This window comes from Haliotis asinina, chromosome 1 (genome assembly GCF_037392515.1).
Source record: "Haliotis asinina isolate JCU_RB_2024 chromosome 1, JCU_Hal_asi_v2, whole genome shotgun sequence".
Taxonomy (NCBI): Eukaryota; Metazoa; Mollusca; class Gastropoda; order Lepetellida; family Haliotidae; genus Haliotis; species Haliotis asinina.
Genome location: NC_090280.1, coordinates 71332587 through 71360545, shown reverse-complemented (window position 1 = coordinate 71360545; position 27959 = coordinate 71332587). Strand labels below are relative to the sequence as shown.

Here is a 27959-nt window from a genome sequence, read left to right as displayed (position 1 = left end):
AAAATCACATTTCAAATGAACATGAAACTTTCAACAGCTCACGCAAGACTCCCACTAACTTCATACCCGTGTGACAGAAGACTCCCACTAACTTCATACCCGTGTGACAGAAGACTCCCACTAACTTCATACCCGTGTGACAGAAGACTCCCACTAACTTCATACCCGTGTGACACAAGACTCACACTTGCTACACATCTATGTAACACAGAACTCAACTTGCTGCACACTTGTGTGACACAAGACTCACTCGCTGCAGGCCCATGTGACACAAGACTCCCACTCACTTTATATGAGTGTGACATGAAACTCACACTTGGCACACATCCATTTGACACAAGACACACTTGCTACACACATTTGTAACAGAGAACTCACACTCGTTGCATATCCGTGTGACAAAGCAATCACACTTGCTGCACATTAGTGTGACACAAAACTTACACTCACATACATGTGTGACACAAGACACACACACTGCACACTCATGTTTTCAATGTCTGAAGCTTAAATATCTTGTCATCACCTGTGTGACAGAGGACTCACATACACCGCATACTCATGTGACATAAGACTCACACACACAGCACACATGTGACGCAGGACTCACACACACTGCATATCCATGTTCTCAATGTCTGAAGCTTAAATATCTTGTCATCCTCACAGAACAAATCAGGCAAGTCAAGCATTGATTTTCCAAACCCCTGACAAGTTGAAGATTTTAGCTTTTCTTCTTGCTTCAAAAGATAATCTTCAAAATATTCAACCAACAGATGCACTTCAGTTCATAAAAATGTGATTTATTGTTGTTGTATGTTTCATTACTATTTCCACACTTCACTATGTCTTGTCCTATTGACCACGGTTGAGACCACTGTGAATGTAATCTTTATGACTGGTCTTACTTATCCTGCTAGTTTCAAACATTCCATTAAACATTTAGATATCTGTCTGGGTGAGAGTGCTGAACATCACTGACCATATTTACACACTGTATGTACATAGTCTAAGCTATATGAATATTAGCAAAGGTATAACAGTATCTATTCCAGAGAGGCTGTCTTCCATAAAGTACCAGTCCTTTCTTATCAGCCATCAATTTCTAAAAATGCCTATCAAACAGATTATAGAAATACTGTGGCTACAGCTATTCAGACTGAATGATGTCAGTAAAATGGGTAATAATTACAAATTGGTATACATGAATCCTATGTTGACACCATCTTGGATATTGTGGCTGTATATCTCACAGTCAAAACATTCAATGCTATCAACATGTCATGTAAATAAAACAACTGCATGAATTTTAAGAAAGACTGAAGTCTATTAGTTTTATGCAAGGACCAGTGTATTTCTTCAATAATCAATGAGTGGAGCTGACACTGAAGCAAAGTAGACATACATGTCCCTCCCAATACCTGCACAGTTTCGCTCAGTGACCGGAGTAACTACTAGCCTATGGACCTATATTGACGCCTTCCTGCTGCCTACAAAGGGAGACAACATGACAACCCATATCCTATTAACTGTGACACTATCTCACTCCCAGATGAAGCTTCTGCTATCTATCTGTACTGTAACTTGACATGCAGTAGCACAAATCAATTCTGTGCAGCACCAATTGGAACATGACCCTTCATGAAATTAGTTCTCTACAGTTAACGCAAATGTCAAGGATGCTACAACTGGTATTTCTGGTTCGTCACATGACACAGACTGAAATGAATAGTTAAACACTCATCTCTTGAAGAGGAAGTACACACGAAAAAATCACACTTATTCTTATGTGAAACAACATGGAATTGTTCTAATAGTTAATATAAATGTTTTAATATATACAGCCATTTTTCTTACATTTGAAGCCTAACCCTCAATTCAAGTGCTGAAATCTTATGCCGTTATGAGGTCTTTGTTTGCTGAGCTAAACAGGCCAGTGTTACTGTCCTTTGATTATAATTTTGGAGTCAATTGATTTAGACTGGTCTCCTGTCTAGTCCCAAAGCAAAAGATTTAAAAATTGACTTTAAGCACATAAAAAAGTATGCAAAAATATGAAAGAAGCATTAGAACTGAAAATGTAAGGAGCAAGATGGAAGTCATGGTGTGCATTTTCATTCATAACCACACCTCAATGAACATAACAAATATGTATAACAATCTTGACATCCGTTTCGCAACACTAGTGGCAAGCAACATTCTCAAAATGGCCTGTTAACCAACATCAGTTTGCAGGATATTTGGGAGGAAACTTTCATTGCTTCAAGCAATGTACATGCATAAATTCAAGTAGCCCAAAACGTCGTGCTGGTTGTTATTTTCATTTTTTTTTCATTGTGATGATGGGAAATAATCAGAAATGAGGAGTTGTCTGTGAGTTTATGGCAGTCATGGTATCACACTTACAGAAACAATAATGTATACTTTTTTCAATTATATGTATAAAATTGGAATATACCAAATATTATGTAACTGTCTCTTGCAACAATACTCTTCCCATACATTATCTTGAACTTTAGAGCAAGTGTTTGACATATAAGCTTGAAGGGATTTCTCACAGTACAAGAAAATGACACACAGGGTCAAAGCTGAGATTGGCTTTGTTTACATTTCAAACAAGTGGTCCTTTCCCAGTACAGCATCAGATATTTTAGCTTGATTTCACTGAGACACTTGATATTGGTAACAAGGACCATTTGTTGTCTTGTTTTGAAGTCTGAGATTCATGTAAGGTGGTTTTGAATTATTGCTGTGATGTAATGGGCAAAACATAACAGACATAGTGTGACATGATTTTATATACAAACTAATATGGTTGAAAGTTTTACTTTCCATGTTTGCGCAGCTTCCAAAACATTCTCAGTAATTCTCGGTTTTCCGACAGACAATTTTTCAGAATGAAAATGTGTGATTTGACCAAACAACAACAACAACAACAACAAAATAATGCAAGTGATCACAATGATACGTTATGTTCTTTCCCTCCCGTAAAATTCAACATAAAAATTAAGACGTACTATAAATTACACAAAATGCAATGAATGGTGATTTAGTAATGGTGATTTAGTAAACTGGTGAAATTTACGATGCACATAATTTTCAATGAATTTGCAATACAATGAGTGGAAGACATCATAGAAAAACTACTGTGAAACTGTGAATTTATCTTTGTGATGTATTTGGACATATTTGGACATTAAAGTGAAGGTTGAAGACATATTGTACAACAATATGAAACACATATTGTACAACAAAAAACATGACTCCCTATTGGAAATTGGTTATCAGTTTAATTCAAACATATGTATATAACATATTAACTGTCACAGAGATTTCAAAATTGCCATGTTTGATCATCAATACTTAAGTGTCTTTCAGACACTTACAACTCAAAATAAAGATAAGTGGTTCAACAATGTGATCCAAAAATCAATAATGTCTATGGTCTCCTTGAGCGTTGACAACAGAAACTGCATCAGCTGTATGTGGAGAGGATGAGACAATTGATGACGGTCACAGGAACTTGTGGTCAGACTTGGTTATATGCCTGTGAGAATTCAGCTGAAGTTGTCTGCCTTGATTGCACATGACTGAGCCTCCTTTGAATCTTGATCCACAAGTGTTCTATTGGGTTTAAGTCACGACGGTATTTATGGGTAGGACATGAAAGAGTTTGTACGCTGTGTTGACGGAGAAAGTCTCTAGTTGCACTGGCAGTATGATTACACATCTTGTCCTGTCAAAGATGTGGTTTCCATGATGACCAAAATGAGGCACAACAAAGGGTCTCTGTTCTTTATCAATGTAGCATGCAGATGTTACTCCATTTCCTCTACCAGGACAAATATTCTGGAACACCATAATGCCCAGTTGTGATTGAGAGCAATTGCACCCCACACCATTATGCTCAGACAACCCCACAAGTCTCTTTCAAGGACACAATCATCTGCAAAACGCTCCCTACATTGTTGCCACGCTTTCACTCTGCCATCAGCCTTGAAGACGCAATACTAGCTTTCGTCTGAGAGACTACAATTTGCCACTCTCAGTGACACCAATTTCAATGATGTGTGGCCTACTGGAGACGAGCAAGAAGATGTCGAACAGTGAGGATCGGACCATGGTAACGCCCACAACATCTGACGTTTCTCTGCCTCAAAAGTCTCCGCACTGTGTTGGCGATGATTGGTCTCCGGTGATTGCCAATGGATGTTCGTGCAGTTTCTGTAGCCCTAGCAAAACAATTTTACAGGTGATGGTGGGCAATCTGCCGATTTTGCCTCAACTCTGTCCCAGGCGGTCTTCCACTGTGGCTCTGACTTGTGGCTGCAGGTGGTATATTGTTTGAACATGAACAGAAAAATTATTAGCAACATTACTTGCAGTCTGGCCAGCATTCAGTCTTCCTAAAGCTTGGTCCCTCTGTTCCCTTGATAATTGTGGCATGTTGCGACTGTCAAACAGTGAATGAATGATTCAGTGCATGTTCACTAACAGTTCAGTGGCTCTTCCTATTGGGATGACACCTCAGGATGCATGTGCTTGGTCATTTTCATTAAATACACACAAAAACCTTGTCTAATCATTACTTTAGTAACTGTTTTGACAACATGTTTTTTGTATCAAATACAGAATCTGAAACCAAATTTCTTGAACACTGGCTATGAACCAGGTCTAGGTAACATAAAACAAGAGTCACAATAAGATGACATATCCCCCCAGCCCCAACATATTTGAAAGGACAAATCATCTGACAGTTACTTGATGTTTTCTTAGATTAAGTTTGCATCATTTCCATGGAAGTTATGAAAAATATGAAAGCCAGATATCTGTAAACAGCAAAAGGCACCACTTCAAGATCTGTCTCATATATTTGCCAAGATCTGTTGAAAGATATCAAATGGTTTTTGAGTTGTGCTCCAGATACGAAGCCCATCCCTCCATTTTGAGACTAAGTCCGAAACGTTTCCATGGAAACCCAGAAAATTATAAATCACAAACCTGTAAATAGCAAAAGGCACCACCTTGGGGTCTGCCACATATATGTACCAAGTTTTGCTGACAGATAATAGGAACTTTTTGAGATGTGCTCCAGAAATGAAACACACCTCTCACTTTTGAGACAAAGTTCGAAATGTTTCCATGGAAACCAAGAAAATAATAATTCACAAAATCCTGTAAATAGCAAAAGGTACCACGTAGGGGTTGCCATACATATCTACCAAGTTTTGCAGAGAAATATTGAACGGTTTTTGAGTTCTGCTCCGGAAATGAAACACACCTCTCATTTTTGACACTGTGTCTGAAAAATATCCATGGAAACCGAGAAAATAAGAAAAATCACAAAAACCTGTAAATAGCAAAAGGCACCACTTTAGGTTCTGAAAAATATTGAACGGTTTTTTAGTTCTGCTCCGGAAACGAAGCCCACACCACCATTAGACTAACACAAAAATTTTCCATGGAAAAACAGAAAAAATATAAATGTATAAAATCTGTAAATAGCAAGAGGCACAACCATAGGTTCAGTGTATTATATCTATCAAGTTTGGTCTAAAAATATTGAACAGTTTCTGAGTTATACTCCGGAGACAAAATGATTGCGGACGGATAGATGGAGGGACTGATGGACAGACAGACAGACAGACAGACAGATGAGGTGTTGACTATACCCGCCGCATTACATGCCGGGGGGAGAAAAAGTGAAAAAATAATTAAAATTTAGATGAAACACACTTTGAATATTCAAGGCACAAGAACTGCACATGTACTTGCACCAGACTAGAGATTTGACTGGTAAGCAAAGAGGTGATAACAAAGTTGTCACTAAAACTGTGAAGTTTCAGATACACATTATCATTCGACTTAATGATTGAGCATTTAAATTCTTTTTTTCTGATCCTCCATGTATTGTTTGACATGCAGAAATGTAGATTGCATAAACTAAGCTGGAAATAGAAATCTAGTTTGCACACACTTTGTACTAATCTAGTGGTGATTTGGTGACAAATTACCCAATGATATATCTGCAAAGATTTTTCATCCAATTATCAGACAAAACTACTATGCTTTCAGCAATAATATATGATTCCAATTTCAAGTTTACTAGTTGGGAGTTTGTACAATATATTTTGAAAATGACAGCCACAATTGTGTGCTATTGCCAGGAAATGTTTACCCAAAACATGTAAACATGGGCCGTCTCGCGTACACGTTACGTCTCGGACTGGTAAATGAGTCATGGTTGAGGTCTCCAAGCACATGATGCAAACATCGTAATTACAAATGACAAAAGTGACCTGAACAATATGAGGCAATAACTCTATGTTATTTATCTTCAGCTGTACATAAAACCATGTTCAATCTGTAAATATGATACAGCATATAATCTCTGACATCAATTTGAAATCCATCCATAACAGACCATGACAACCATGTCAGAATGTTAGGATGTTTGCCCCTAGTTATGTATGTATTTCTCAGCTGCAGTTATCAATAATGTCCAACTACAACTTGTGTATTTGTATTTTTTATTATTCTTGCCACTATTTCACTTCTCTGCACTATGTAAGTACACAAGCCATGACAACCAAACAACAGCTGCTCTCCTAGACAAGCAACAACCTTCACTCTTCACACATTACGTCAATGCTCCTAGTTCAACCATTACCTACACCTTCACAGGCCATTCTCCTTCCCCACTGCATATTTACTTGACAAGCCACACCTACCTCCCACCCTGCTAGACAAGTACACCATTGCTTCTTGATAAGCCACAACCACCTACCTACCCTGCTACACAAGTATATCATTGCTCCATCATAAGCCACACCTACCTCCCTACCCTGCTAGACAAGTACACCATTGCTTCTTGATAAGCCACAACCACCTCACTACCCTGCTACACAAGTACACCATTGCTTCTTGATAAGCCACAACCACCTCACTACCCTGCTACACAAGCACATCATTGCTCCATCATAAGCCACAACCACCTCCCTACCCTGCTACACAAGTACACCATTGCTTCTTGATAAGCCACAACCACCTCACTACCCTGCTACACAAGTACACCATTGCTCCATCATAAGCCGCACCTACCTCCCTACCCTGCTACACAAGTACACCATTGCTTCTTGATAAGCCACAACCACCTACCTACCCTGCTACACAAGTACACCACTGCTCCATCATAAGCCACACCTACCTCCCTACCCTGCTACACAAGTACACCATTGCTTCTTGATAAGCCACAACCACCTACCTACCCTGCTACACAAGTACACCACTGCTCCATCATAAGCCACACCTACCTCCCTACCCTGCTCACAAGTACACCATTGCTTCTTGATAAGCTACACCCACCTACATACTCTGCTACACAAGAACACCAGACCCTCCCTCCCTCCCTCCCTACCTCCCTCCCTACCTCCCTCCCTACCTACCTACCTACCTACCTACCTACCTACATGTTCAAGTACACCACTGCTCCTTGATAATCCAAACCCATCTACACACTGCTCCTCCACCTGTCAAACCCACCCCTTCTGCCAAACCCACCAACCTGCACCTATCCCTGATACAAGGAAGTACAATCCAACAATGTCAATGTCCAAAGAAAATGGGGCATAAAGCCCACAGGATCAATTGACAAAAGACATGGTCTGAAAATAAGCTTGTATCCATTAGCACAAAATAAGGGATTGCAGTTTGCATGCTGAACATTGCAATGGACTTTTCCTCATCACCAGTAATCAATCTTGATGATAATGTGTATGGTTTCTGTTATGCCAGGAAGATTTGTCAAAGGAGCTGCTTCCACCTCTCCCCCAATGACTGGTCTGTATCACAAAGCACTGCTCAATGGAGACTTGACAATGAGCTGACAACATCTGCAGTAATATGCTTTACCTGCGCTAAACTGTCTGAGCTGCAATTACATCTGGATGTCTATCACACTCCACAGTCTCTGACTGTAGTAAACACCCTGGCCTAACAGATTAGAGAGTTCCCACGATTATCACATGTCACAGGGGCTTATTGACAGGCAAGTTAATTCTGCCTAGTTCCATCAAGTTATATATACATACACTCTGCAGTTTGGTTGCTATGTACATTCCTGAAGACATAGGTGTGTTGTGGCTGAGTGACTGAATCAGTTATATGCCTGTAAATAACCATTTTTGTTAAACGACAGAGAATGAAATCAAGAGTCGCAAGCCAACAGAGCAAAGAGAGCAATCAATGAAATCACAGAAGTACTGGATAATCAGCTGTGTCAGCTCTTTCAGAAAGTATCAGTCCAAGGGATTCGCTCTCTGCTGAAGTGATATAGTAACTTACACAAACCAAGGTTAATATGTAATTTTCTGCACAGTTACATGCTTGCTAGGATGCAGATGAGTACATCTCCAGTGCCAGTTCCACAAGTCTAAGTTCAGGTCATTACTGTTGTGCATTGTGTGTGCAGATGGTCACCTGGGGATTATACAACCTTAGCTGCCGATAAGGCAGCAGGAGTTTAACTTGTCATGTTACCATTTCATCCTACCAGTGTCCATTAACAATTGTGTATATACATGTCTACTTATACATTCATCACAAGTTCTTGCTTCCTAATTTTAATGCCTGTAGTAGTAACATAAAACCTACTACTGTCATGTATACAGATCAGATGACCTGTTTCACTGTAGACAGGTCAGAGTGAGTGAGTGAGTGAGTGAGTTTAGTTTTACGTCGCACTTAGCAATATTCCAGCTATATGGCGACGGTCTGTAAATAATCGAGTCTGGACCAGACAATCCAGTGATCAACAACATGAGCATCAGTAGTATAGGGAATAGTGATTCTAAAACACTTTCAAGAAATGCCTCTACAAAGCCTTATTTACTAAATAAGGCTTTGGTTGGGCCATTAGCTCTTGCTACTATTACCCCTACTACAAAATTACTGTGCCTTGGTAGGAGGTAACACTGTGCCGTACAGTACGATCAATAATTCTTCTCTTACAAAACCCCTACCCGGCCCATCCCTCAAGTAGTACAAGTTAGGTTCGTCGGCTTTCATATCCACTTTATCTATGTTGTAAGTTTCGACTGACCATATAGGATCGGTGACTCGCTTACGGCTATCGCCCTCGTGTTCCCCTATGTTATGTTTATATCGATGAAACAGTTTAACGTGAACCGCCTACGATCTCTTTGGTGTTCATAATAAAGGCTTGCTGGGCTTTTTGTATTCCCTGTGCTATGTACTTTTTTTTCTCATCCTCGCTGATAGCAGACTTACGAGATTTGGACCGAATATCTTGTTTCATTCCGTTATATTTTGTGAGTTCAGAGAGGATTGAACGAAACTCCTCTTCTGAGATCTTACTGTCAGAGAGTGCCGTGGAAATACGCTCACTCACTGTGTTGAGCTTTGCTTCGGCCAGAACCCTGATCTCGTCGTGTTTCAATGCCTTACGATTAAGTCTGCGTGATACTAACTTAAGCGCCAACCCTACCAACCCTGTCACCCCAGCTGTTATTTCAATACCTAGCACTATAGGTGCAGCCACGATGGTGGTTAACAACCCAACGCCTGCCGCCCCTAGTCCCATGCTGGTTGCCATAAGGGTAGTGTCAGCCCCGTTCACGATATTGAAAGCTCTATTATACTTTTTACATAGTGCTTTCCGCGTGTCACGGTCTTGTTCTAGTTGACGTTTCACATCACATAACTGCCTCAAGCGGAATCCATCTATGGTTTCCAGCGTTTTCGCTACTTCCTCTACGACTGGGTACAGACCCATCCTATAATGTATATTTTGAAAGATATTTTAATTGGGTTTCAGTTAAAAATCTATCAATGAATTTGAAGTCTACAAGTTCTAGACCATCAGTTATGGTAATAGGTAAGAGGCTAATAGACTTTTCTGTTGTAATATAAACTCCCTTACGGAGGCTTATTAAGTGGTTTATAGGACCCGTGGGGGTATCCCGTTGTATAACAATACGACAATATTTGTGTGCGTGTACGGCATGCCAGCGTATTGACACCCCGGGTAAAATTTGGTGTACTATTGCGATGTTTTCCTGGTTAAAGAAGACTTCTATGATGAGTGTGAAAGAGGAGTATATTCTATCAACAATGCTATAAGTATTATTGCTAAATGTTATTTTATTTTTTAATACATCCATTAACCTATTTTTCTCGTTACTTCTTATGGATAATAATCCCTCCGGAATGAAATCCCCGGGCCAGATACCGTTATTCCTAATCTTAGAGACAAAACTATTTTCGTTTAATATGATATAAGGTGAGGCGAGTGTTAAGTTGAGCAGCCATTTTGGCTCTTTAAAATCTAATAACAACACCCGTCTGTACACGTTGTCTTCGAATTGTAGGATGTATAATTCACCTTCCTCACCAGGCTGATCGAATCCCTCCGTATCTCCCAGGTCGTTAAGCGTAGTGTTGGGATGATGACTAGTCATTATTATACTATTATGATATAATTTCCAACTGGTTTTCTGATAATAATTCAGGGGTTAACTTCATACCCATGAAGTGTATGTTGTCAGGCAGGAAGATATTGATTAGTGATATCTTGTTTTCCACGATCACGTTGACCCCCTGCAGACTGGTCTTGGAGTCGACACCCACCCGCACGTAAACGTTGCAAACTTGAAACTGGTGTCGTTTCACCCACCCGAGTTTGATCCCCTTCACGATCTCGACATCATTCCCCGATGGTTCCCCTAGGTAGACTTTGATGAACAATGTTGAGTTTGCCGGTAGATCCTCTAGTATCTTGACCACGCCTTCGAATTCAGACACCAACTGCAATTTCACGTTTTGCATGGCCGGTTTACTCGATAGCATGTGGGCTGCTATAGTGTTGACTGGGCTGACGACTATACTACGTCTCTGAGTTGGGACGTAAGCCACGAGCAGGGTTCCATTGTTCACGACTTTGTTTAGGTGGTTGTCTTTGTTATCCGTGAACACGTAAGGGGAGACGAGTTTAATATTGAGAAACCATTTGTTATCGGGTAACAACACCCACTTGTCATCTTCGGTGAAGACGAGCATATATGGTTTGTTTTTGACGACGGTAGTGCTCTCAACATCGTCTAAGTCGAACAGTTTACCACCGAACGATGGGTATATTACCCAATTATTATCACCGGTGTTGACAAGGGTGTACTTAGTGTTGACTATTGCTCTTGTGGTATCTATCATATCACTTAGGGCTCCACCGGAGGGGATTTCAACGCGTTTGTAAATGTTGTTTTTCAGTTGCAAGGCATACGATTTACCATCTACTCCGGGAGCGTCGAAACCGCGCGTGTCTCCAAGGTCGGAGATCCCGATATTGACGCATTTTTTCACTCCGGGCCCTTGTGCGCTGGTCATGTTACGTGAAGCGTTAAGCTGAGGTATCCTATATTTACAGGATTATGATTTATATCTAACACCGATATTGTCAGCTCAGGTATGTTGCCCTGGGTTAATCTCTTATACTGCCGTGGTGAAAACGACTCGGTTCTACCGTCGTTGAATTTCTCAGTTTTCACCGGCACTGCTCTCAGTATAGTGGAAGGGTGACCTCCTTGAATGTTGTACGTTGTGCTCACCTGATCGAGATGAATGTACAGCTCTCGGTACGGTACTAGGTCGGGTAACTTCGTGCCTGTGACGGTTGTTGTTGGTTTTATCTCGTCAGGAGACATACCGAGCATCCTTGCTAATGGTCGGCCGAGCCTCAAAGGGTTTCTTCCATTGTTGATTAACACCACTGTACCGTTTGAGTCGTTCATCTTGAGTTCGGCTCCCAGGGGTTTGAAGACCTCGTCGTTTAGCGAGCACACGCTGTAGTAGCCGTCAGTTATCTGGCTGCGAGCCCCACTGACGAACAGCTTATTGTTGCTGATATTGATGTTAGTCCATTGTGGTAGGTAGGTGATATCGCAGAGTGCGACTTCGAGTTGACCTGACGTGTTATCGATCGCGTGCGTCAGCTGAACGGCCTCACCGCTCGTTATTCCTGGAAGTGTTATGTACATGTTAGAGTATATATACTCATTATATAATAGTTTTAAAATGTATTCCCCTGGTGTGTTTTACCCTAAACTGGATGTAGATTTCTCCCCCATGAAGATCGTGGTTGCTCCTGGGTTGTATTTCAATACCCAGCTTTTAGATGTGTTCGATAAGTATAAGCTTTCGGTGACTAACATTGAGGCAGTCCACGCTTGGTTCAACAACCCTATGCAGTTCTGGCAGAACCAATTCAACTTTGCCGTGTGGTGCGCTACAACGGGGTGTGGTGTGACATTGACCGACACTCGGCGTGGGCCGCTGACTCAGTCTGTGTTCAAGTTCCACGTGTACTACCAGGTCAGACGTATCCTTAAAGAGATCAGCGCCCCTCCCACAGGACAAAGCGTGGGGCGCAACAAACAACCCATACGATAGACGGGCCTACGAACGTATTTGCAATGAATTCGAAATAGACCCGAAGACGGATTGGCGTTTGCCGGGGCCGAACCACGGGTTGGGTATTCCTTATGATGGGCCAAAACCAGTGAAAGAAGTCAGTGATTTACTGAAACGACATGATTTACTACGCCAGGACTTTGCTTTGTCGAGTAATGAATGGAGGGATGATCGTATGAACTTTAAAGGTGGGGTTGCTTTCATAGTCCAGAAAGTGGAGCAGTCAACCTCAGACGGGTGGAAAATGTTCATGCTGGACACGTCGAAAGGATTCACTCGTGCCGGGGTAGTCAGGTTGAACGACTCGATTCGAACGTACGTGTGGGCGCTGTTGGGTGCGCAGTCGATGACGCGTTCCAACATCATCGGTTCGGGAGCTGCTTACGACGCTCAGACACAGTTCGTTTCCAACGTTGAGGATGCTATCAATTCTCCAGTTGATCTCCCGCGGGCCATCGAACGCTACCAAAACGTGTTAGAATACGCCAGATCGAAAGTCAACTACGTGTTCGGCGTGGGGTTGTACATGGCTCCAAGTGATATGCAACTGAGAGTAAAAAAAGTGGTGGGTTATAACAATAAAATAGTCATAGCCACGGCGGACCAAAAGTTGGGTATCAACCCCGATATTAACACCCCCTATATCCCACACACCCAACCACGTGAAAAGGGTATAGTGGCGCCACCCCCGGAGCCTAAAGTTCATGTGTCCCCCACACACCCTCATGTGCATGTGGGGGTACAGCAGCATATTGATAATAAAACAGCCCTAGTGGTTGGTGGGGTAGCTTTGGGACTTATTTGGTTAAAGATTTCTTAGCCGCTACGTACACCAGACCCGCCACGGCGACGATGGCTGCCCACAGGTTTTGACTGAGCCACATGGTAGTTTTAGACAGAGCGCTCAACAACCACGAGACGATGCTACCCAGTATGCCGGGAAGGGCTTCGGCGGCTTTACCAGCCAGTTTAGCTAGGCCTTCCCCGAGTTTTTTAATCCAGTCTTTAACACCCCCACCACCGCTGGGAGTTCCCCCGCCGGCAGGCCCCACAGGGGTTCCTCCCACCAGTGACACCACCAGGGTTGATATAATGAAACCCAATGCAGTCAGAATACTGGCGATGGTGATCCCTTGCTCCCGGAACAATATCCGAATCCTGTTGGCTAAAGTTGTATCCTCATTCAGTATTCTATCGATTGTTTCCCGAATACGACTGATCTGGGATCGAAGCTGTTCACGATTCGAGGAAGCGGATTCCAATCGTGTACGTCTCTTGTCTTCTAAATCGCGTAGTCGTTCATTGATACGGCGCTTCATATCATCGTTTTCAGTTTCGTTGAGTTTGGTTTTTTCCCTAGCGATGTGCTCGTCGATTTCGTTCAGTTTCCCCATGTTGTTCACGAGTTCTCCACGCACGCGTTTCACGGCTTCGTCTAAGCCTCGCAGTTCCCTTACCGGAAAGTCAAACCCCGGTAACGGTTTGTCCCAGTAGGTGCTCAACAGTTTTTCTATGCTGTCTGAGGCTTCTGTAGCACGCTGTGGTGTCATTTCATCTCTAGTGGTGAGGTGGGATCTGGTAGCTTGCAGATCTTCCTTAACGGCCTTAGGTATTGCACCACCGTAATCATTCATGTTTAGATTTTTACGGATAAATTCAACACCATAGCGGCTGGCTAGAGTTGACAAGGCCAGTGGTTTTTTATTGCTCTTGTTAAAGAGGTCAACCCCTGGGTCAGACTTAAGGCGTAGAACACCCTTTGTATCAATAAAAAAATCCTTATGGTATCGACCCTGTGGTTCAACGTAGTTTTTATCTCTTCTTAAACTTTCGAAATAATCATTTACCGTTGTTTCCAAGAGTTCTTGGTTCAATGGTGAACTAGTAAATGAGGTCTCCTGCTCATCATCGAATGCCTGGGCACTAGCGCCCGGCATCTCATCCATAGGTATATCTTCATCCATTAGTATTAAAAATATATTTCTTTTATATAACAATGTACGGTAGAAAATTAGATCCTTTCAGAAAATTGAGAGAGCCATTAGGTGCCAGAGCCGTGCGCCAGTCGGTGACTATCACCAACAATCCCAGCAAGATAGACCAGAATCAAACTCTGCTGGTTAGATTTCCAAACCTTGGTGAGAATGACCTCATTGTACCAGGCACTGTTCGACTGGCGTTCAATATCACGTTGACCTCCGACAACGACAAACGCGAGCTAGTGCGGAACGTGGGTCGAGCTATCATCAAGAAAACGACCGTCAAGATCAGCGGTAACGAGGTGCTGAGCATCGACGACAGCGACGTGTTTCACTGCTACAAGGATCTCTGGAAAAGCGAGGGAGAACGAGTCAATGATGTGTACCAGGGTATCAGCAAATCAACCCGGGCGCGCATAGGATACGTCTTCACGACAGACCAGCAAGACAAGCTATCGGACGGTGAAAAGGCCATCGCTCTAGCATATGGGAATCGATTCTGCGTGCCGCTCGACTTCGAGTTGCTCACGGGACACGCGCCATTTTACCAGGCCGCGCTGGGTGATAGGCTCGAATACGAGCTCACGTTTAACGACTATAGCAAAGTAGTGCGTACACCGAACGGTGATGAGGCCAGTTATGCCATAGACAACATCTCTCTGGAGTTCGACATGGTCACTAGCCCGGAGCTGGCCAGGCAGGTTCGAAACCAGTATTCTGGGAAGATGGCTATCCTGTACGATCGCGTACTGAGGCATAGATCAGTCATGCGAGATAAGAGCGACACTGTGTGGAATATCAACCTGAACGTGCCGGCGCGATCGATGAAAGGTATCCTGGTCGTCCCCGTGGAGGATTATGAGCCATTCCGGAGGGACAGCGAGAAGTTTTTCAACCCCGAGATTGAAAAGGTGGAAGTTACCATCGAGGGCGTGCCCAACCAGCTGTTCAGTCATGGTATGAGGCCACACCAGCAGTGGGATGAGATAAAAAAGCTACCAGTGGGGGATTATATAACAAAGGACCTGGACCTCGGCTCCGTGCAGATCGGTGAATACCTGACCACCAAGTACGCCCTATGGTTGGACATGCGATCCACGGATGATGATAAACTGCACGGCAGCGGGCGTCGTATAGATAACGGCAGCGAAGGGATAACCATCCAGATTACTAAGAAGGCTCAAACCGCTGGTAAGTTGAAATTATATCTGTACGTTATTATAGACGCGCAACTTAATATAGACAATGGGAGATTCGTGCAAGCCATCTACTGATGGGGGGTATCCCCTGGGGTTACCCACTGACCCACACTGCGCTATAGTGTGCGGGCAGACTGGCTGTGGGAAGACCGTTTTCGTGTTGGATATGTTGGAGAGTTACTACAAGGATGTGTTCGATAACATCGTTATCATGTGCCCTACTCTGAGCATGAATAAAACGTACGCGCGACCTTGGGTGATGACGGACCCGGACGTACACAAAATCGACCCTGGAACACGCCTGCAGGACTGGTTGAAAGCTCTTCACGAGAAATTTAAAGGGGAACCGACGCTGTTCATACTGGACGACTGCAGCGCTAATCGCGAGATAACAAAAAAGAGAGACATGCTATCGTACCTGGCCTTCTCCGGCCGGCATGCAAATCACAGCGTCTGGGTGCTAACGCAGAAGTTCAACTCGGTGTTGAAAGACCTCAGGGAGCAGACGCGATGGGTGGCCTTATTTCACTGCAAGGACAGGGATTCGTTCGAGGAGTGTTTGAGAGAGAACGATGTGATGAGTAAATTAGAACGGGAACGGGTGAAGAAACAGCTCGCTGAAACTAAACACGCTAAGCTCGTTCTAAAAACCGACCAACCAGTAGCATATATAGTATGCTAAAGCTAAGCAAAGCTAAGCTAAAGCTAAGCAAAGCTAAGCAAAGCTAAGCAAATGCTAAGCATAGCTATGATATTTGAAGTATTTGTCGTGTGCAACTTAACATTCATTTCTCTGTGTTTTGTTTGTATCGGGTATTATATAGTTAAAACTAAATCTTACTTGTTATATTATAAGATGGAGTGTGAGGAATTGCTCGAACAGTTGGGGGGTACACCCACTGGGGATTCCCCCAAGCGAGAGAAACTGGTGGCGTTGGCTGTTGGCGGCAAAGCCAAACATTACTTTGGAGACTACACTCCGGATAAAATTCACAAAATGTCAGCCGAAGAAATCGATAAGCTATACGCTAGATACGAGTCTCGGCTCGGAGCAGAAATGACAAAGACAATAGGATCGGCTATGACCCAGATATACACCGGTATTGTATCACACTTCCTTCCCATTCCACCAGAGCGCCGACTTTACCTGTGGGAAGACCTCGAGAAAGACCCTTTTATCGAACACGCCGTGAGCTCTATCAGCTGCGGGCTGTACCACAAATATGGTATGTTGTTGGCTCCAGTGACGGCGGCGATTATCACGGCAAAACATTGTCAATTTGAGAGAAAGAATAATAATAATAGTATAGATGGATGCTGCACAGGAAACCCCAGTGGAGGAGACCCCAGTGGTGGTACCCCCCACACCCCCAACAGTGAGTCCCGAGGTGACGGTGGAGACCACTTCAACAGTAACCAGGCAGAAGAATCCTAAGAGAGTAGCTGCCGGTAAAAAACGGTGGTGTAACCAACATAAAGTGACCAACCCAACCAGACTGTTGTTGGCTGTAGGTGTAACTGCTGCCTTGGCTATATTGTGGTTATACGTGGGGGTACCCTCCCACAGTGAGCCACCACCCAACAGTGAGCCCCCCACCCCCACTATTGACCCGCATATCATGTTATAATTTAAAATATTTTTATATATACATAATGTCTGAGGGGAAAACGTTCGTCAACGACGCATACCACGCCACAGTGGTCGCCAGTCTAGCCGTAGGGTACGCTCGGTTGACTAAAATGGTGCTTAAACAACCAACTATCAAGCTAGATTTCAACCTGCAGGATATGGGTATGCTCATAATGAACCTTGGTATGGCGATGGCCACAAAAGACATCCTAGTAAAACAAGGAATAATACCTGATAATATAATGAAATAAATATAGGGATGGCCACGATAGCTATGATGGTCGGTGGGGCGTTAGTGAATGCCCTGGCATTTTCCGGGAGTAATTACCTCTTCTCGAAACTACGAGATGATCACGCGGCTGAAATACAGGAAGAAAGGAAGCGGCACGATCTCGCTACTGAGAAATTACAAAGGGCACAGGCCGAGTACGCTAAAAAACGCCTCCAGAGGATCGATTTTATTAACGAACAACTACAGCGTGAAAACCATGCCGTTCAAACATTCAACGATGTCGATGAAGCAATGAAAGAATACTATCTAATAACTGGTAAACAATTGGAACCGCTCAATAAACCCACACTCGCTCAGTACTACACACCATCCAAGGGACAAATGAATCGTGAACTGGGCTTCATAGTTTTAGGTATAGCAGCTACTGCGTTGGTTGCGAAGCAATTAAACTAAAACACCTATATAAGTAAACATGAGACCCGCTCCATACCGATGCGAATACATACTTATGGGGAAGACCGAGGCCTGTGGTAGGAAATGCAGGAATCAGGGGTTCTGTTGTTTCCATATGGGAAGTCCTAACTACACGTGTTCTGTGTGTGGTATCGGGGTTAAAGGACACTACTGTCTATGTAAAGCTCACGGAGCGAACGTAGTCAGACATCAACTCATCTACGAGAATAAAAAAGGCTACATAAAAGAACGTAGGCGACTGCTCAAGATAGCCACTTAAGAGTTACCTCCCCTTACTGTGAACCAATTAGACATTAGTTCTCTTAGGTGTAAACACGATGTCTACTGTAAGCGAGCTCAAGAGGGTCGCAAAACAGAGAGGTGTTATCGGGTATTCTAGAATGCGGAAGTCAGCATTGTTGAGATTACTAGGTTTAGAAGCCCCTCCTACGGTAAAACAATTAAAAGCTCAAGCAAAACAGCTTGGGCACACGGGTTATTCAAACCTGGGGAGAGCCGGGTTAACCGCATTGTTATCACATGCCCCCATAGCACGTCCCACTGTAAAACAATTGAAAGCCGAGGCACACGATTTGGGTTTAGGCGGGTATTCCCGTATGAGAAAACCACAGCTTTTAGAATTATTACGGCAGAATAGAGCTATTGACCTACAGTTCGTGAGCACTGAGCGCGCTGTAGGTAACTATTTGAGAGGTTGGCGCATGCACGTTGATAGAAACATAGACATTACAGATATCAAGCCTCTGATAGCTGATAAGGTCAACCAGGAACTAAATAATCTAGGAAGTATCAAGTTTCAGATCACAGTGAAAATGTCGCTCGATAAGCAGGTTGGGAGTACCACTGAGTATGTTCAGCCTTACTTCCGAGGTCAACAAGAGGTCGTCACACATGCAGAGACCATTGACGCATCAATCGATAATAGTTTTCAGCAGATACGAGAATACCTAGAACGCTACACACACTTGGGGTCCGGGTGGGCTGTAGATAAAATCGATAACGTCTATCTAGACATAGCTAACTACGTGCCGTTCAGAGGCGGGTCATACCTAGCCTTGCCCCCCTACTATAAGAACAAACAAGCCATAGTAAACGTTAAGAATAGAGGAAACGATTGCCTGAGGTTAGCTATCAGGTCAGCTTTATTTCCAGCTGACACTAATCCGAACAGGGCTTCTAATTATCCACAGGACGATGGGCTCAACTGGGATGGTATAGATGAACCCACCCCCATATCTCAGATCACTAAAGTAGAAAAACAGAATAATCTGGCTATAAATGTCTTTGGGCACGAAGGTAACACAACAATAGTACACAGGGTCAGCCCGGTGAAGGATCGCCAAGTTATCAATATATTCATGATCCAGAAAGGTGACAAGTATCACTACACATGGATAAAACACTTTAGCAGGCTGTTGTGTGACCAATCGGCATACAGAGGGAAAAAACACTTCTGTGAGCGATGCCTACACGGCTTCACACGAGCTGATTTATTAGAATCCCACCGGGAGGATTGCCAAGGTGTGGGGCAGACGGCTATACGAGTCGACATGCCTAAGGAAGGTGACAATATCCTAAAATTCAATAACCACAAGAACCAAATGTCTGTACCTTATATTATATACGCCGACTTCGAAGCCTTAGTTGTGGGTGGGGATTCCCCCAGTGGGGGTAGCTTCACCCACAAAACCCAGGAACATAAGGCCTGCGGTTTTGGATACATTGTCGTCCGTTGTGACGGGGAAACTAAAGCTCCGGTAGTGTATAGAGGCCCTGACGCGGCTGAAAGGTTTCTAAAGTGTTTGCAGGAGGAAGAAAAAATTATTAGGAATGCATTGTATAGAATCGCTCCCATGCGTATGACCCGAGCCGACAGGCTAGCTCACGCTAGTAGCACTAACTGTCACGTGTGCGACTCACCACTTAACGGTGATTCGGTGAGAGATCACTGCCACATAACTGGTAAGTATAGAGGCGCCGCTCACAACGCGTGCAACCTCAAGCTTAAAATCAACCCTAAGACAATAAACATCCCCGTTGTCTTTCACAACTTGAGAGGGTACGACTCACACTTGATCATGCAGGCCATCGCGAAAATCGATGGTAATATAACGTGTATCCCCAACAACATGGAGAGATACATCTCCTTCAGCTTAAACGGACTTAGGTTCATTGACTCGTTTCAGTTCCTCCTGTCGTCACTCGACAGTCTGGTCAAGGCCAACAATACCTTCCCTATCACCGATCGATACACAGACGCCGAGACTAGACCCCTGCTTATGAGGAAGGGTGTGTACCCCTATGAGTACATGGATAGTTGGGCCAAGTTCACCGAGACCAGACTACCCCCTATTGACTGCTTTTATAGCAAGCTGAATGAGGCGTCCGTCTCACGAGATGATTACTCGCACGCGACTAACGTATGGAATAAACTGGGTTGTAAGAACCTGGGTGATTATCACGACCTGTACTTGAGGACAGATGTACTGCTGTTAGCCGACGTGTTTGAAACGTTTCGGCAGACATGTTTAAAGCAGTATAAACTCGACCCCGCATGGTATTACACCAGCCCAGGTCTGTCGTGGGACGCCTTGCTTAAAAAGACCGGAGTTAATTTGGAATTGCTCACAGATTACGACATGCACCTATTCATTGAGAAAGGCTTGCGAGGTGGGATTTCCATGGCATCCAAACGATACGCGAAAGCAAATAATCAATACGTGAAAGGTTACGATCCTAACAAGCCAACCAATCACATTCTCTACCTCGACGCAAACAACCTGTACGGCTGGGCCATGAGTCAGTATCTACCTACAGGGGGATTCGAATGGGTACCCCACGTTGATGTTATGGGGGTTGCACCAGATTCGAACAAAGGGTATATCCTCGAAGTTGACTTAGAGTATCCCAAGGAATTACACACATCGCACAACAGCTACCCCCTGGCCCCCGAACGTATGAGGGTTAACCCAGACTGGATGTCTGAGTACCAACATAACTTGTCAGGTGGGCGTGTGACAGACGTTGAAAAACTCGTGCCTAACTTAATGAATAAGACCAAGTACATCGTTCACTATCGCAACCTACAGCTATACCTGTCGTTGGGTATGAGACTGACCAAAATACACAGGGTGCTCATGTTCGACCAGAGCCCATGGATGGAGCCCTACATCAGAATGAACACAGACCTACGAAAAAAAGCCACCAGTGATTTTGAGAAAAATCTCTACAAGCTCATGAATAACTCGGTGTTTGGTAAGACTATGGAGAACCTGAGGAAACGCGTGACCGTGAAGCTGGTTAGATCTAGTGAGGAAGACAAGCTCAGGAAATTGATAGCCAGTCCGGCATTCAACCGTAGTAAGATATTCACAGACAACCTGGTTGCCCTACACATGAAGAAAAGCCACATAAAATTTAACCGGCCTGTTTACGTGGGGATGAGCATCCTCGATTTATCCAAACACCTGATGTACGACTTTTACTACAACGAGCTCAAGAAACAGTACGGCGACAGGTGTGAAGTGCTGTACACTGACACGGATTCCCTGCTGATGGAGATTCGAACCGAGGACGTGTACGAGGACATGAAAAAACACCTTGATTTATACGACACCAGCGATTACCCTAAGACCCATACCCTACACAGCACGGTAAATAAAAAGGTCCTAGGTAAGATGAAGGACGAGTGTGCTGGCACGCCCATAGCCGAGTACATAGGTTTGAGACCTAAGATGTACTCCATACTGAAAGCCGACAATAGTGAGATCCGGAAGGCTAAGGGGGTTAAGAAGTATGTGGTGAAACAACACATCAAACACGCCAGATTCAAGGAAGCCCTGTTCAAGACCCGTACCTTTAGACATAAAATGAACACACTTAGAAGTGATGGACATAAGATATACGGACTGACTATAAACAAGACGTCCCTATCGCCTATGGACACGAAACGTTGGATAGCTATTGATGGTATAAACACATACGCGTATGGACATGAAAAAATTTGAGGCTATTTACTACAGCCCGCGTGGGTACTGGAAAGGAGCTAGCGCAGTAGATAAGCTAGCTAAAATAGCGCGAGTACCCCCGGAGGAAGCCAAAGCGTGGCTTGAAAAACAAGCCCTGTGGCAGATCTATTTGCCGGCACCACGCTACGTGCCTAGAAGGAGGTTCGGTATTAACATACCTAATAGCGTTCACCAGGCAGACCTACTGTTCCTACCCCACGACAAGAGGTACAAGTATGCCTTAACCGTAGTTGATATAGCCAGTCGTTACAAGGAAGCCGAACCCTTGACCACGAAAGATTCGGCCCAGGTAGCCAGAGGATTCGAACGCATATACAAACGCAGCCCGCTGACGTGGCCAACAGAGCTGCAAGTTGACCCCGGACGGGAGTTCATGGGTGCCGTGTCACAACTGCTAGCCAAACACGATACAAAGGTCAGACGTGGCACGGCCGGAGCCCATCGCAGCCAAGCCATAGTTGAGAGATTTAATAGGACTTTGGCTGAGCGCTTGTTCGGCTATCAGTATGCTAGGGAGATGGCCACCCCTGGAAAACGATCGACTGAATGGGTCACGAGGTTACCCAAGGTGGTGTCGGCAATCAACCATGAAGTCACCCGTCTCACCGGTAAGAAACCGGCAGACGCTATCAAACTAAAATCAATAGTTGCAGAGTCGGCCGCTCCATTACGTGGGAAGGAGAAACAGATACCAGATAGGGCCCTAGTGAGGTATCTATACCAACCGGGGGAACACGAGGGCGATAGCCGTAAGCGAGCCGCCGATCCTATATGGTCAGTCAAAACTTACAACATAGATAAAGTGGATATAAAAGCCGACGAACCTAACTTGTACTACTTGAGGGGTGGGCCGGGTAGGGGGTTTGTAAGAGAAGAATTATTGATCGTACCGTACGGCACATTATTACCTCCTACCAAGGCACAGTAATTACCGCCAACTTTTTTATAGTAGGGGTAATAGTAGCAAGATCTAAGGTCCCAACCAAAGCCTTATTTAGTAAATAAGGCTTTGTAGAGACATTTCTTGAAAGTGTTTTAGAATCACTATTCCCTATACTACTGCATCGATCTGCGCAATGGGGAACAGATGACATGTGTCAACCAAGTCAGCTAGTCTGACCACCCGATCCCGTTAGTCGCCTCTTACGACAAGCATAGTCACCTTTTATGGCAAGCATGGGTTGCTGAAGGCCTATTCTACCCCGAGACATTCACGGGTCGACAGGTCAGATGACCTGCTTCACTGTAGATAGATCAGACGACCTGCTTCACTGTAGATACATCAGACGACCTGCTTCAATGATGACAAATCAGATGACCACCATCAGTGATTACAGATCATGCAACCACTATTAATGGTGACAGATCAGACAACCTGCTTCACTGTAGACAGGTCAAAGAACCTGCTTCACTGTAGACAGGTCAAAGAACTTGCTTCACTGTAGACAGATCAGAAACCCTGCATCATTGTAGATAAATCAGATCACCACCAGCAGTGATGACAAATCAGACGACCACTATCAGCGATGATAGATCAGACAACCACGACCAGTAAACACTGATCATACGGTCACCATCAGTGATCACAGATCAGACAACCTGCTTCACTGTAGATAGATCAGATGGCACCATCAGTGATGACAGATCATATGACACCATCAGGGATGACAGATAATATGATGACCACTGATAACAGATCAAACTATCACCATCAGTGATGACAGATCATACAATCACCATCAGTGATGACAGATCAGATGTTCACTATCAGTGATGACAGATGAGATGACCATCATCTGTGATTACAGATCATACAATCTCTATCAGTGATGACAGATTATATGATCACCATCAGTGATATCAGTGATGACAGATCAGACGACTACTATCAGTGATGAAAGATCAGACAACCACCATCAATGATGACAGATCAGACAACCTGCTTCTGTGGCACTGAAATTGAAGTATCACCGAAGGAAATATGCCATGTGTTTTAAACAAGTTCTGAGTTCACTTCTTTGAAAGGTATCTTCATGTTACAACCACTGTCAAGCTCAGACCTCATGACAGATGTATTGATGGCTCAGCAATGGTGCAGAGTGACATAACTATGATTGAGTCAAGAGAGGGTCATTGCACGGTACTGTCAAGTAAACATACTGCATCTGTTGTCCTGTGTGCAGGTATGTGGGTTTAAATCTCAGGATGATATCACCCATGTTAAATGTCTATTGTCAATGATCCATGTCAATGAAACATGTCTAGGACATGATAGGGAGACATGTGGATCGACCTCATAGGCCAACTATACTATCTGAACTTGGCCAGGCTCTGCAAGGGGAGTGGGACAGACTCCCTCTGATCGCCATTTGAAACACATACACAGCAGGCCTCATCCAAGTGAAGCAACGTTTGGCTGTATTAATCATGGTAGTATATCCAAAAAATCATCCAAAAACATCAACTTGGAAATGTTTTATTTTAGACTTACTGTCCTTCAAGACTGAAAGCTGTCATGTCACCTGCTGTCATTCTCCACAACAAGTAGTATGTGTTTCTAATTTGTATATTATTACCAAATATTTCTACCAACAAATCTCTGTTTTCAGAAACTTTATGCTATATATTTCCAAGCCCATCCAATTTCTGTAAATCACAGAGTGGAAGGACTGGAGTAAAAGCAGTCTAGCAGTGCATGTGACCCTGATCCCCACTTTACCTATTCCCATCACAGGTGAGTGAGCTGGCTGCAGTATCAGGAGCTTGTCACAATGCAGTCATGGCTGGTAGCATGGTGCACAGAGTTGTCTCCCCGCTAGCTGGTAAAACTGCAACAGCAAAGAGACATGAATGTTCACATGGTTTCTATACTGTTCAGGCTATTGGAAGTGATACTGTGTTTCGCATTATTTGTTGCTGCCCTGGCAAAGACATAACAGATTATTTATGGCTACAATATGGACACATTTCTTGCCACCCTATTGAGAATTCCATGCATATTTTGTAACCTATAAGAAATAACATATTTGATGAGCTTGTTCATAAATTTTCATTGACTGAGGTCATTTAAGTCAAGTTCATGTAAAAGATTTATGATGTTACATCAGGGAGTACCTTAGATGGATGTTGCCTTTCACTCACATATTCACTGATTTGAAGTCTCCCTTTCTTAATTCAATTCACTCTTCATGATCTCAAGAATGGAATTTTCACAATTTTTTTACAGGGCAGTTTTTACTTGAATTCATCTGTTATTCATCAAAGAACAACATTGTGAAAAATATCAGTCAGTCAGGATAACAGTAAGTACTTTCATAGATTATATCTAACAGTGATGTAGTCACTGGCAAGTAGTTGAGTCTGGACCAGACAATCCAGTGATCAACATCATAAGCATCAATCTGCACCACTGGGAACTGATGACATGTTTCAACAGAGAGAGCAAGTCCGACAACCCGATTCTGTTAGTGAGTTACGCCGCTTTTAGCAATATTCCAGCGATATCACGGCAGGGGACACCAGAAAATGGGCCTCACACATTGTACCCATGTGGGGAATCGAACCCAGGTCTTCGGCGTTTCAAAACACATACATAGATGCAACTAGATCAAAAATTATAAAATTTAAACATTCCACTGCACCTCTCCTTTAGACCAGGAATCTGTTCTCCAAATTTTGGTTCTAAGTTCAAATCCACACTATAAATAGTTGTAATTCTTGAACAAAATAAAATATCAAAACAAAAATTTGCACTACACCTCTCTTAAGACAGTGGTCCCAAGTTTGAGAACAATCCTTTCAAAAGTGTTCAAGATATTGAAAAAAAAGTTCTAATTCAGTTTTCGAATTTCTTTTTGAAAATGTAAACTATCAGGATCTAAATGTGCACTGTTATTCAAAGTTTGGAAAACATACTGTTCACACACACTATGACACTGTTGCACATTGAAGGACCGGTGATGTATTTTATGGTCTCATGAAAATTAACCATTAACAGTTAATATGGAACCACATGTACCTGTGATGTGTGATTTGTTTGTTATTTATGGTTTAGACATTCAAATGCAAAGGCATGTCACTTTCATCTTCGGCATTTAGCCAAAGTAACTTTCTGTTGTAACTAGGAAACCACTGGTGTCTTGCAGGCAAATAGATCAGACTGTTAGAGACACACATGATCATCATGGTCATATTGTTCATATTAATTCCTATTCTATTTTATCCTTCTGGATCAACAGCTGTTCTTGTGTTCGGTCATGACAGTGACAACACTTCTTCAAACCATCACACATGAAAAGCAGCATTGTTTCAAACCATCACACAGCAAATCAAATCATCAAATGGGAAATACCACTGACATGTAATCATCACACAACAAATACAGCTGTATCAAATCATCACAATATAAATACAGCTGTATCAAATCATCACACAATAAATACAGCTGTATCAAATCATCACAATATAAATACAGCTGTATCAAATCATCACACAATAAATACAGCTGTATCAAATCATCACACAATAAATACAGCTGTATCAAATCATCACACAATAAATACAGTTGTATCAAATCATCACACAATAAATACAGCTGTATCAAATCATCACACAAGGATGGCTGTATCAAATTATTCAGATTTTAAACAAATACATACTGTGTTTGAAAATCTGAGTTATATAACGTGATTATATACCTCTGAATGACTTTGATTAACCAATCACAACACAGTATTTAATAATACTTAATTAGCTATTCCCCAATGTGTCCAGTCACTGTCACCAGTGATGTTTAATACAACACATCAGAAGGGAATCATGGCAGTAGAAATAGATGTTTTCTCATAACTAACTGTAACAGATATCATCTTTTCAGAATTTCTCATGCCATTCATGAAACAGTACATATTTATGCTATACCTCAATTAAATAATGATTGTTTAGAGCTATTATACTTTCTTTATAACAATGCCCTTCTAAAACATCCATGTTGATAAATAATAAAGAAAGCTATGTCTATCTGCTCTCAAATTTTTGTGAAAATTATTATATTCCTGGCTCAACCTGCTCTCTACTTGGAAAAAAATGGATGCTTGTGATATTGAAACACGAAGAACGGTAAAGCATACCGGTCCTGTTTGCTGGCTGTTCATTCCATGACCGTGAAGCATAATATGGAGTTACTGTTACTATTTCTGTCTGCCATATTTCGCTGTTTTCAGGAAATAATTAGGTGCTGATTCAATTGACGCCGTTTTGCTTTTATTTGCTTGACTCAGAATTGTGATGTCCACTTGTGTGGTTATTAATTAAAGCTTAGCTGAACGTTTAGAGTGTCATTGCCTTTATGGTCTCTCTCGGAAAATAGTTGAACGTCCAAAATGGAGACGGCATGATATTATATTCTTCACAGAAATGACCACTAAGTATATTAATGCTAACTCTAGTGACTAAGCGTGCATTACCAATATTCACTCCCCCGGGTCATATTATCAACCACCCATGGCTGTTATGTGTAAATGTCACTATCACGCACATTCATTGTGACAGCAACCATTCGATAAACAAAATCACTCGCGTACTACACTACTTTCCTGCAAAGTTAATGAGCAAGCGGCTGCCAACTGAGTTGTGTCCCCTGTGTACAGGTGCGTTTTGGTGCGTTGTTTTTAAGAATAATTTTATTGCCAGTTTCGGAAAAAGAACGCCGTGGACAATATGTCCCCCACACGTCTTGTTCCTTCCCATTCTACATTGTCTCTCTGAAAATGATAAAAACGGCATTGTTGAACTGTTTTCAGGTGAATGTGAATGTAATTTCTCAAAATGTCAGAGGTTGCTTTAGTTCTTTTTCATTGCAAAGGAATCCGCCAACTAATGACGGATTGATTAGTTTACAAGCTTTTGCGATTTATTGGTTTCATATGTCTTTGA

The 27959-nt window shown here is 42.9% G+C and overlaps 1 protein-coding gene across 1 annotated transcript in view; it reads right to left on the bottom strand.

Annotated features, from left to right (window-relative positions):
- Positions 1-27608, bottom strand: part of LOC137296615 (calcium/calmodulin-dependent protein kinase kinase 1-like) — a 123596-nt gene extending 95988 nt beyond the window's left edge. The window contains exons 1-2 of the mRNA XM_067828435.1: positions 27491-27608; positions 24745-24853 (exon numbers count right to left, since the gene is read on the bottom strand). Of these exons, the coding sequence (XP_067684536.1) occupies positions 24745-24754 (10 nt within the window). The 5' untranslated portion in view covers positions 24755-24853; positions 27491-27608. The remainder of the gene's footprint in view (positions 1-24744; positions 24854-27490) is intronic.
- Positions 27609-27959: the final 351 nt, after the last annotated feature.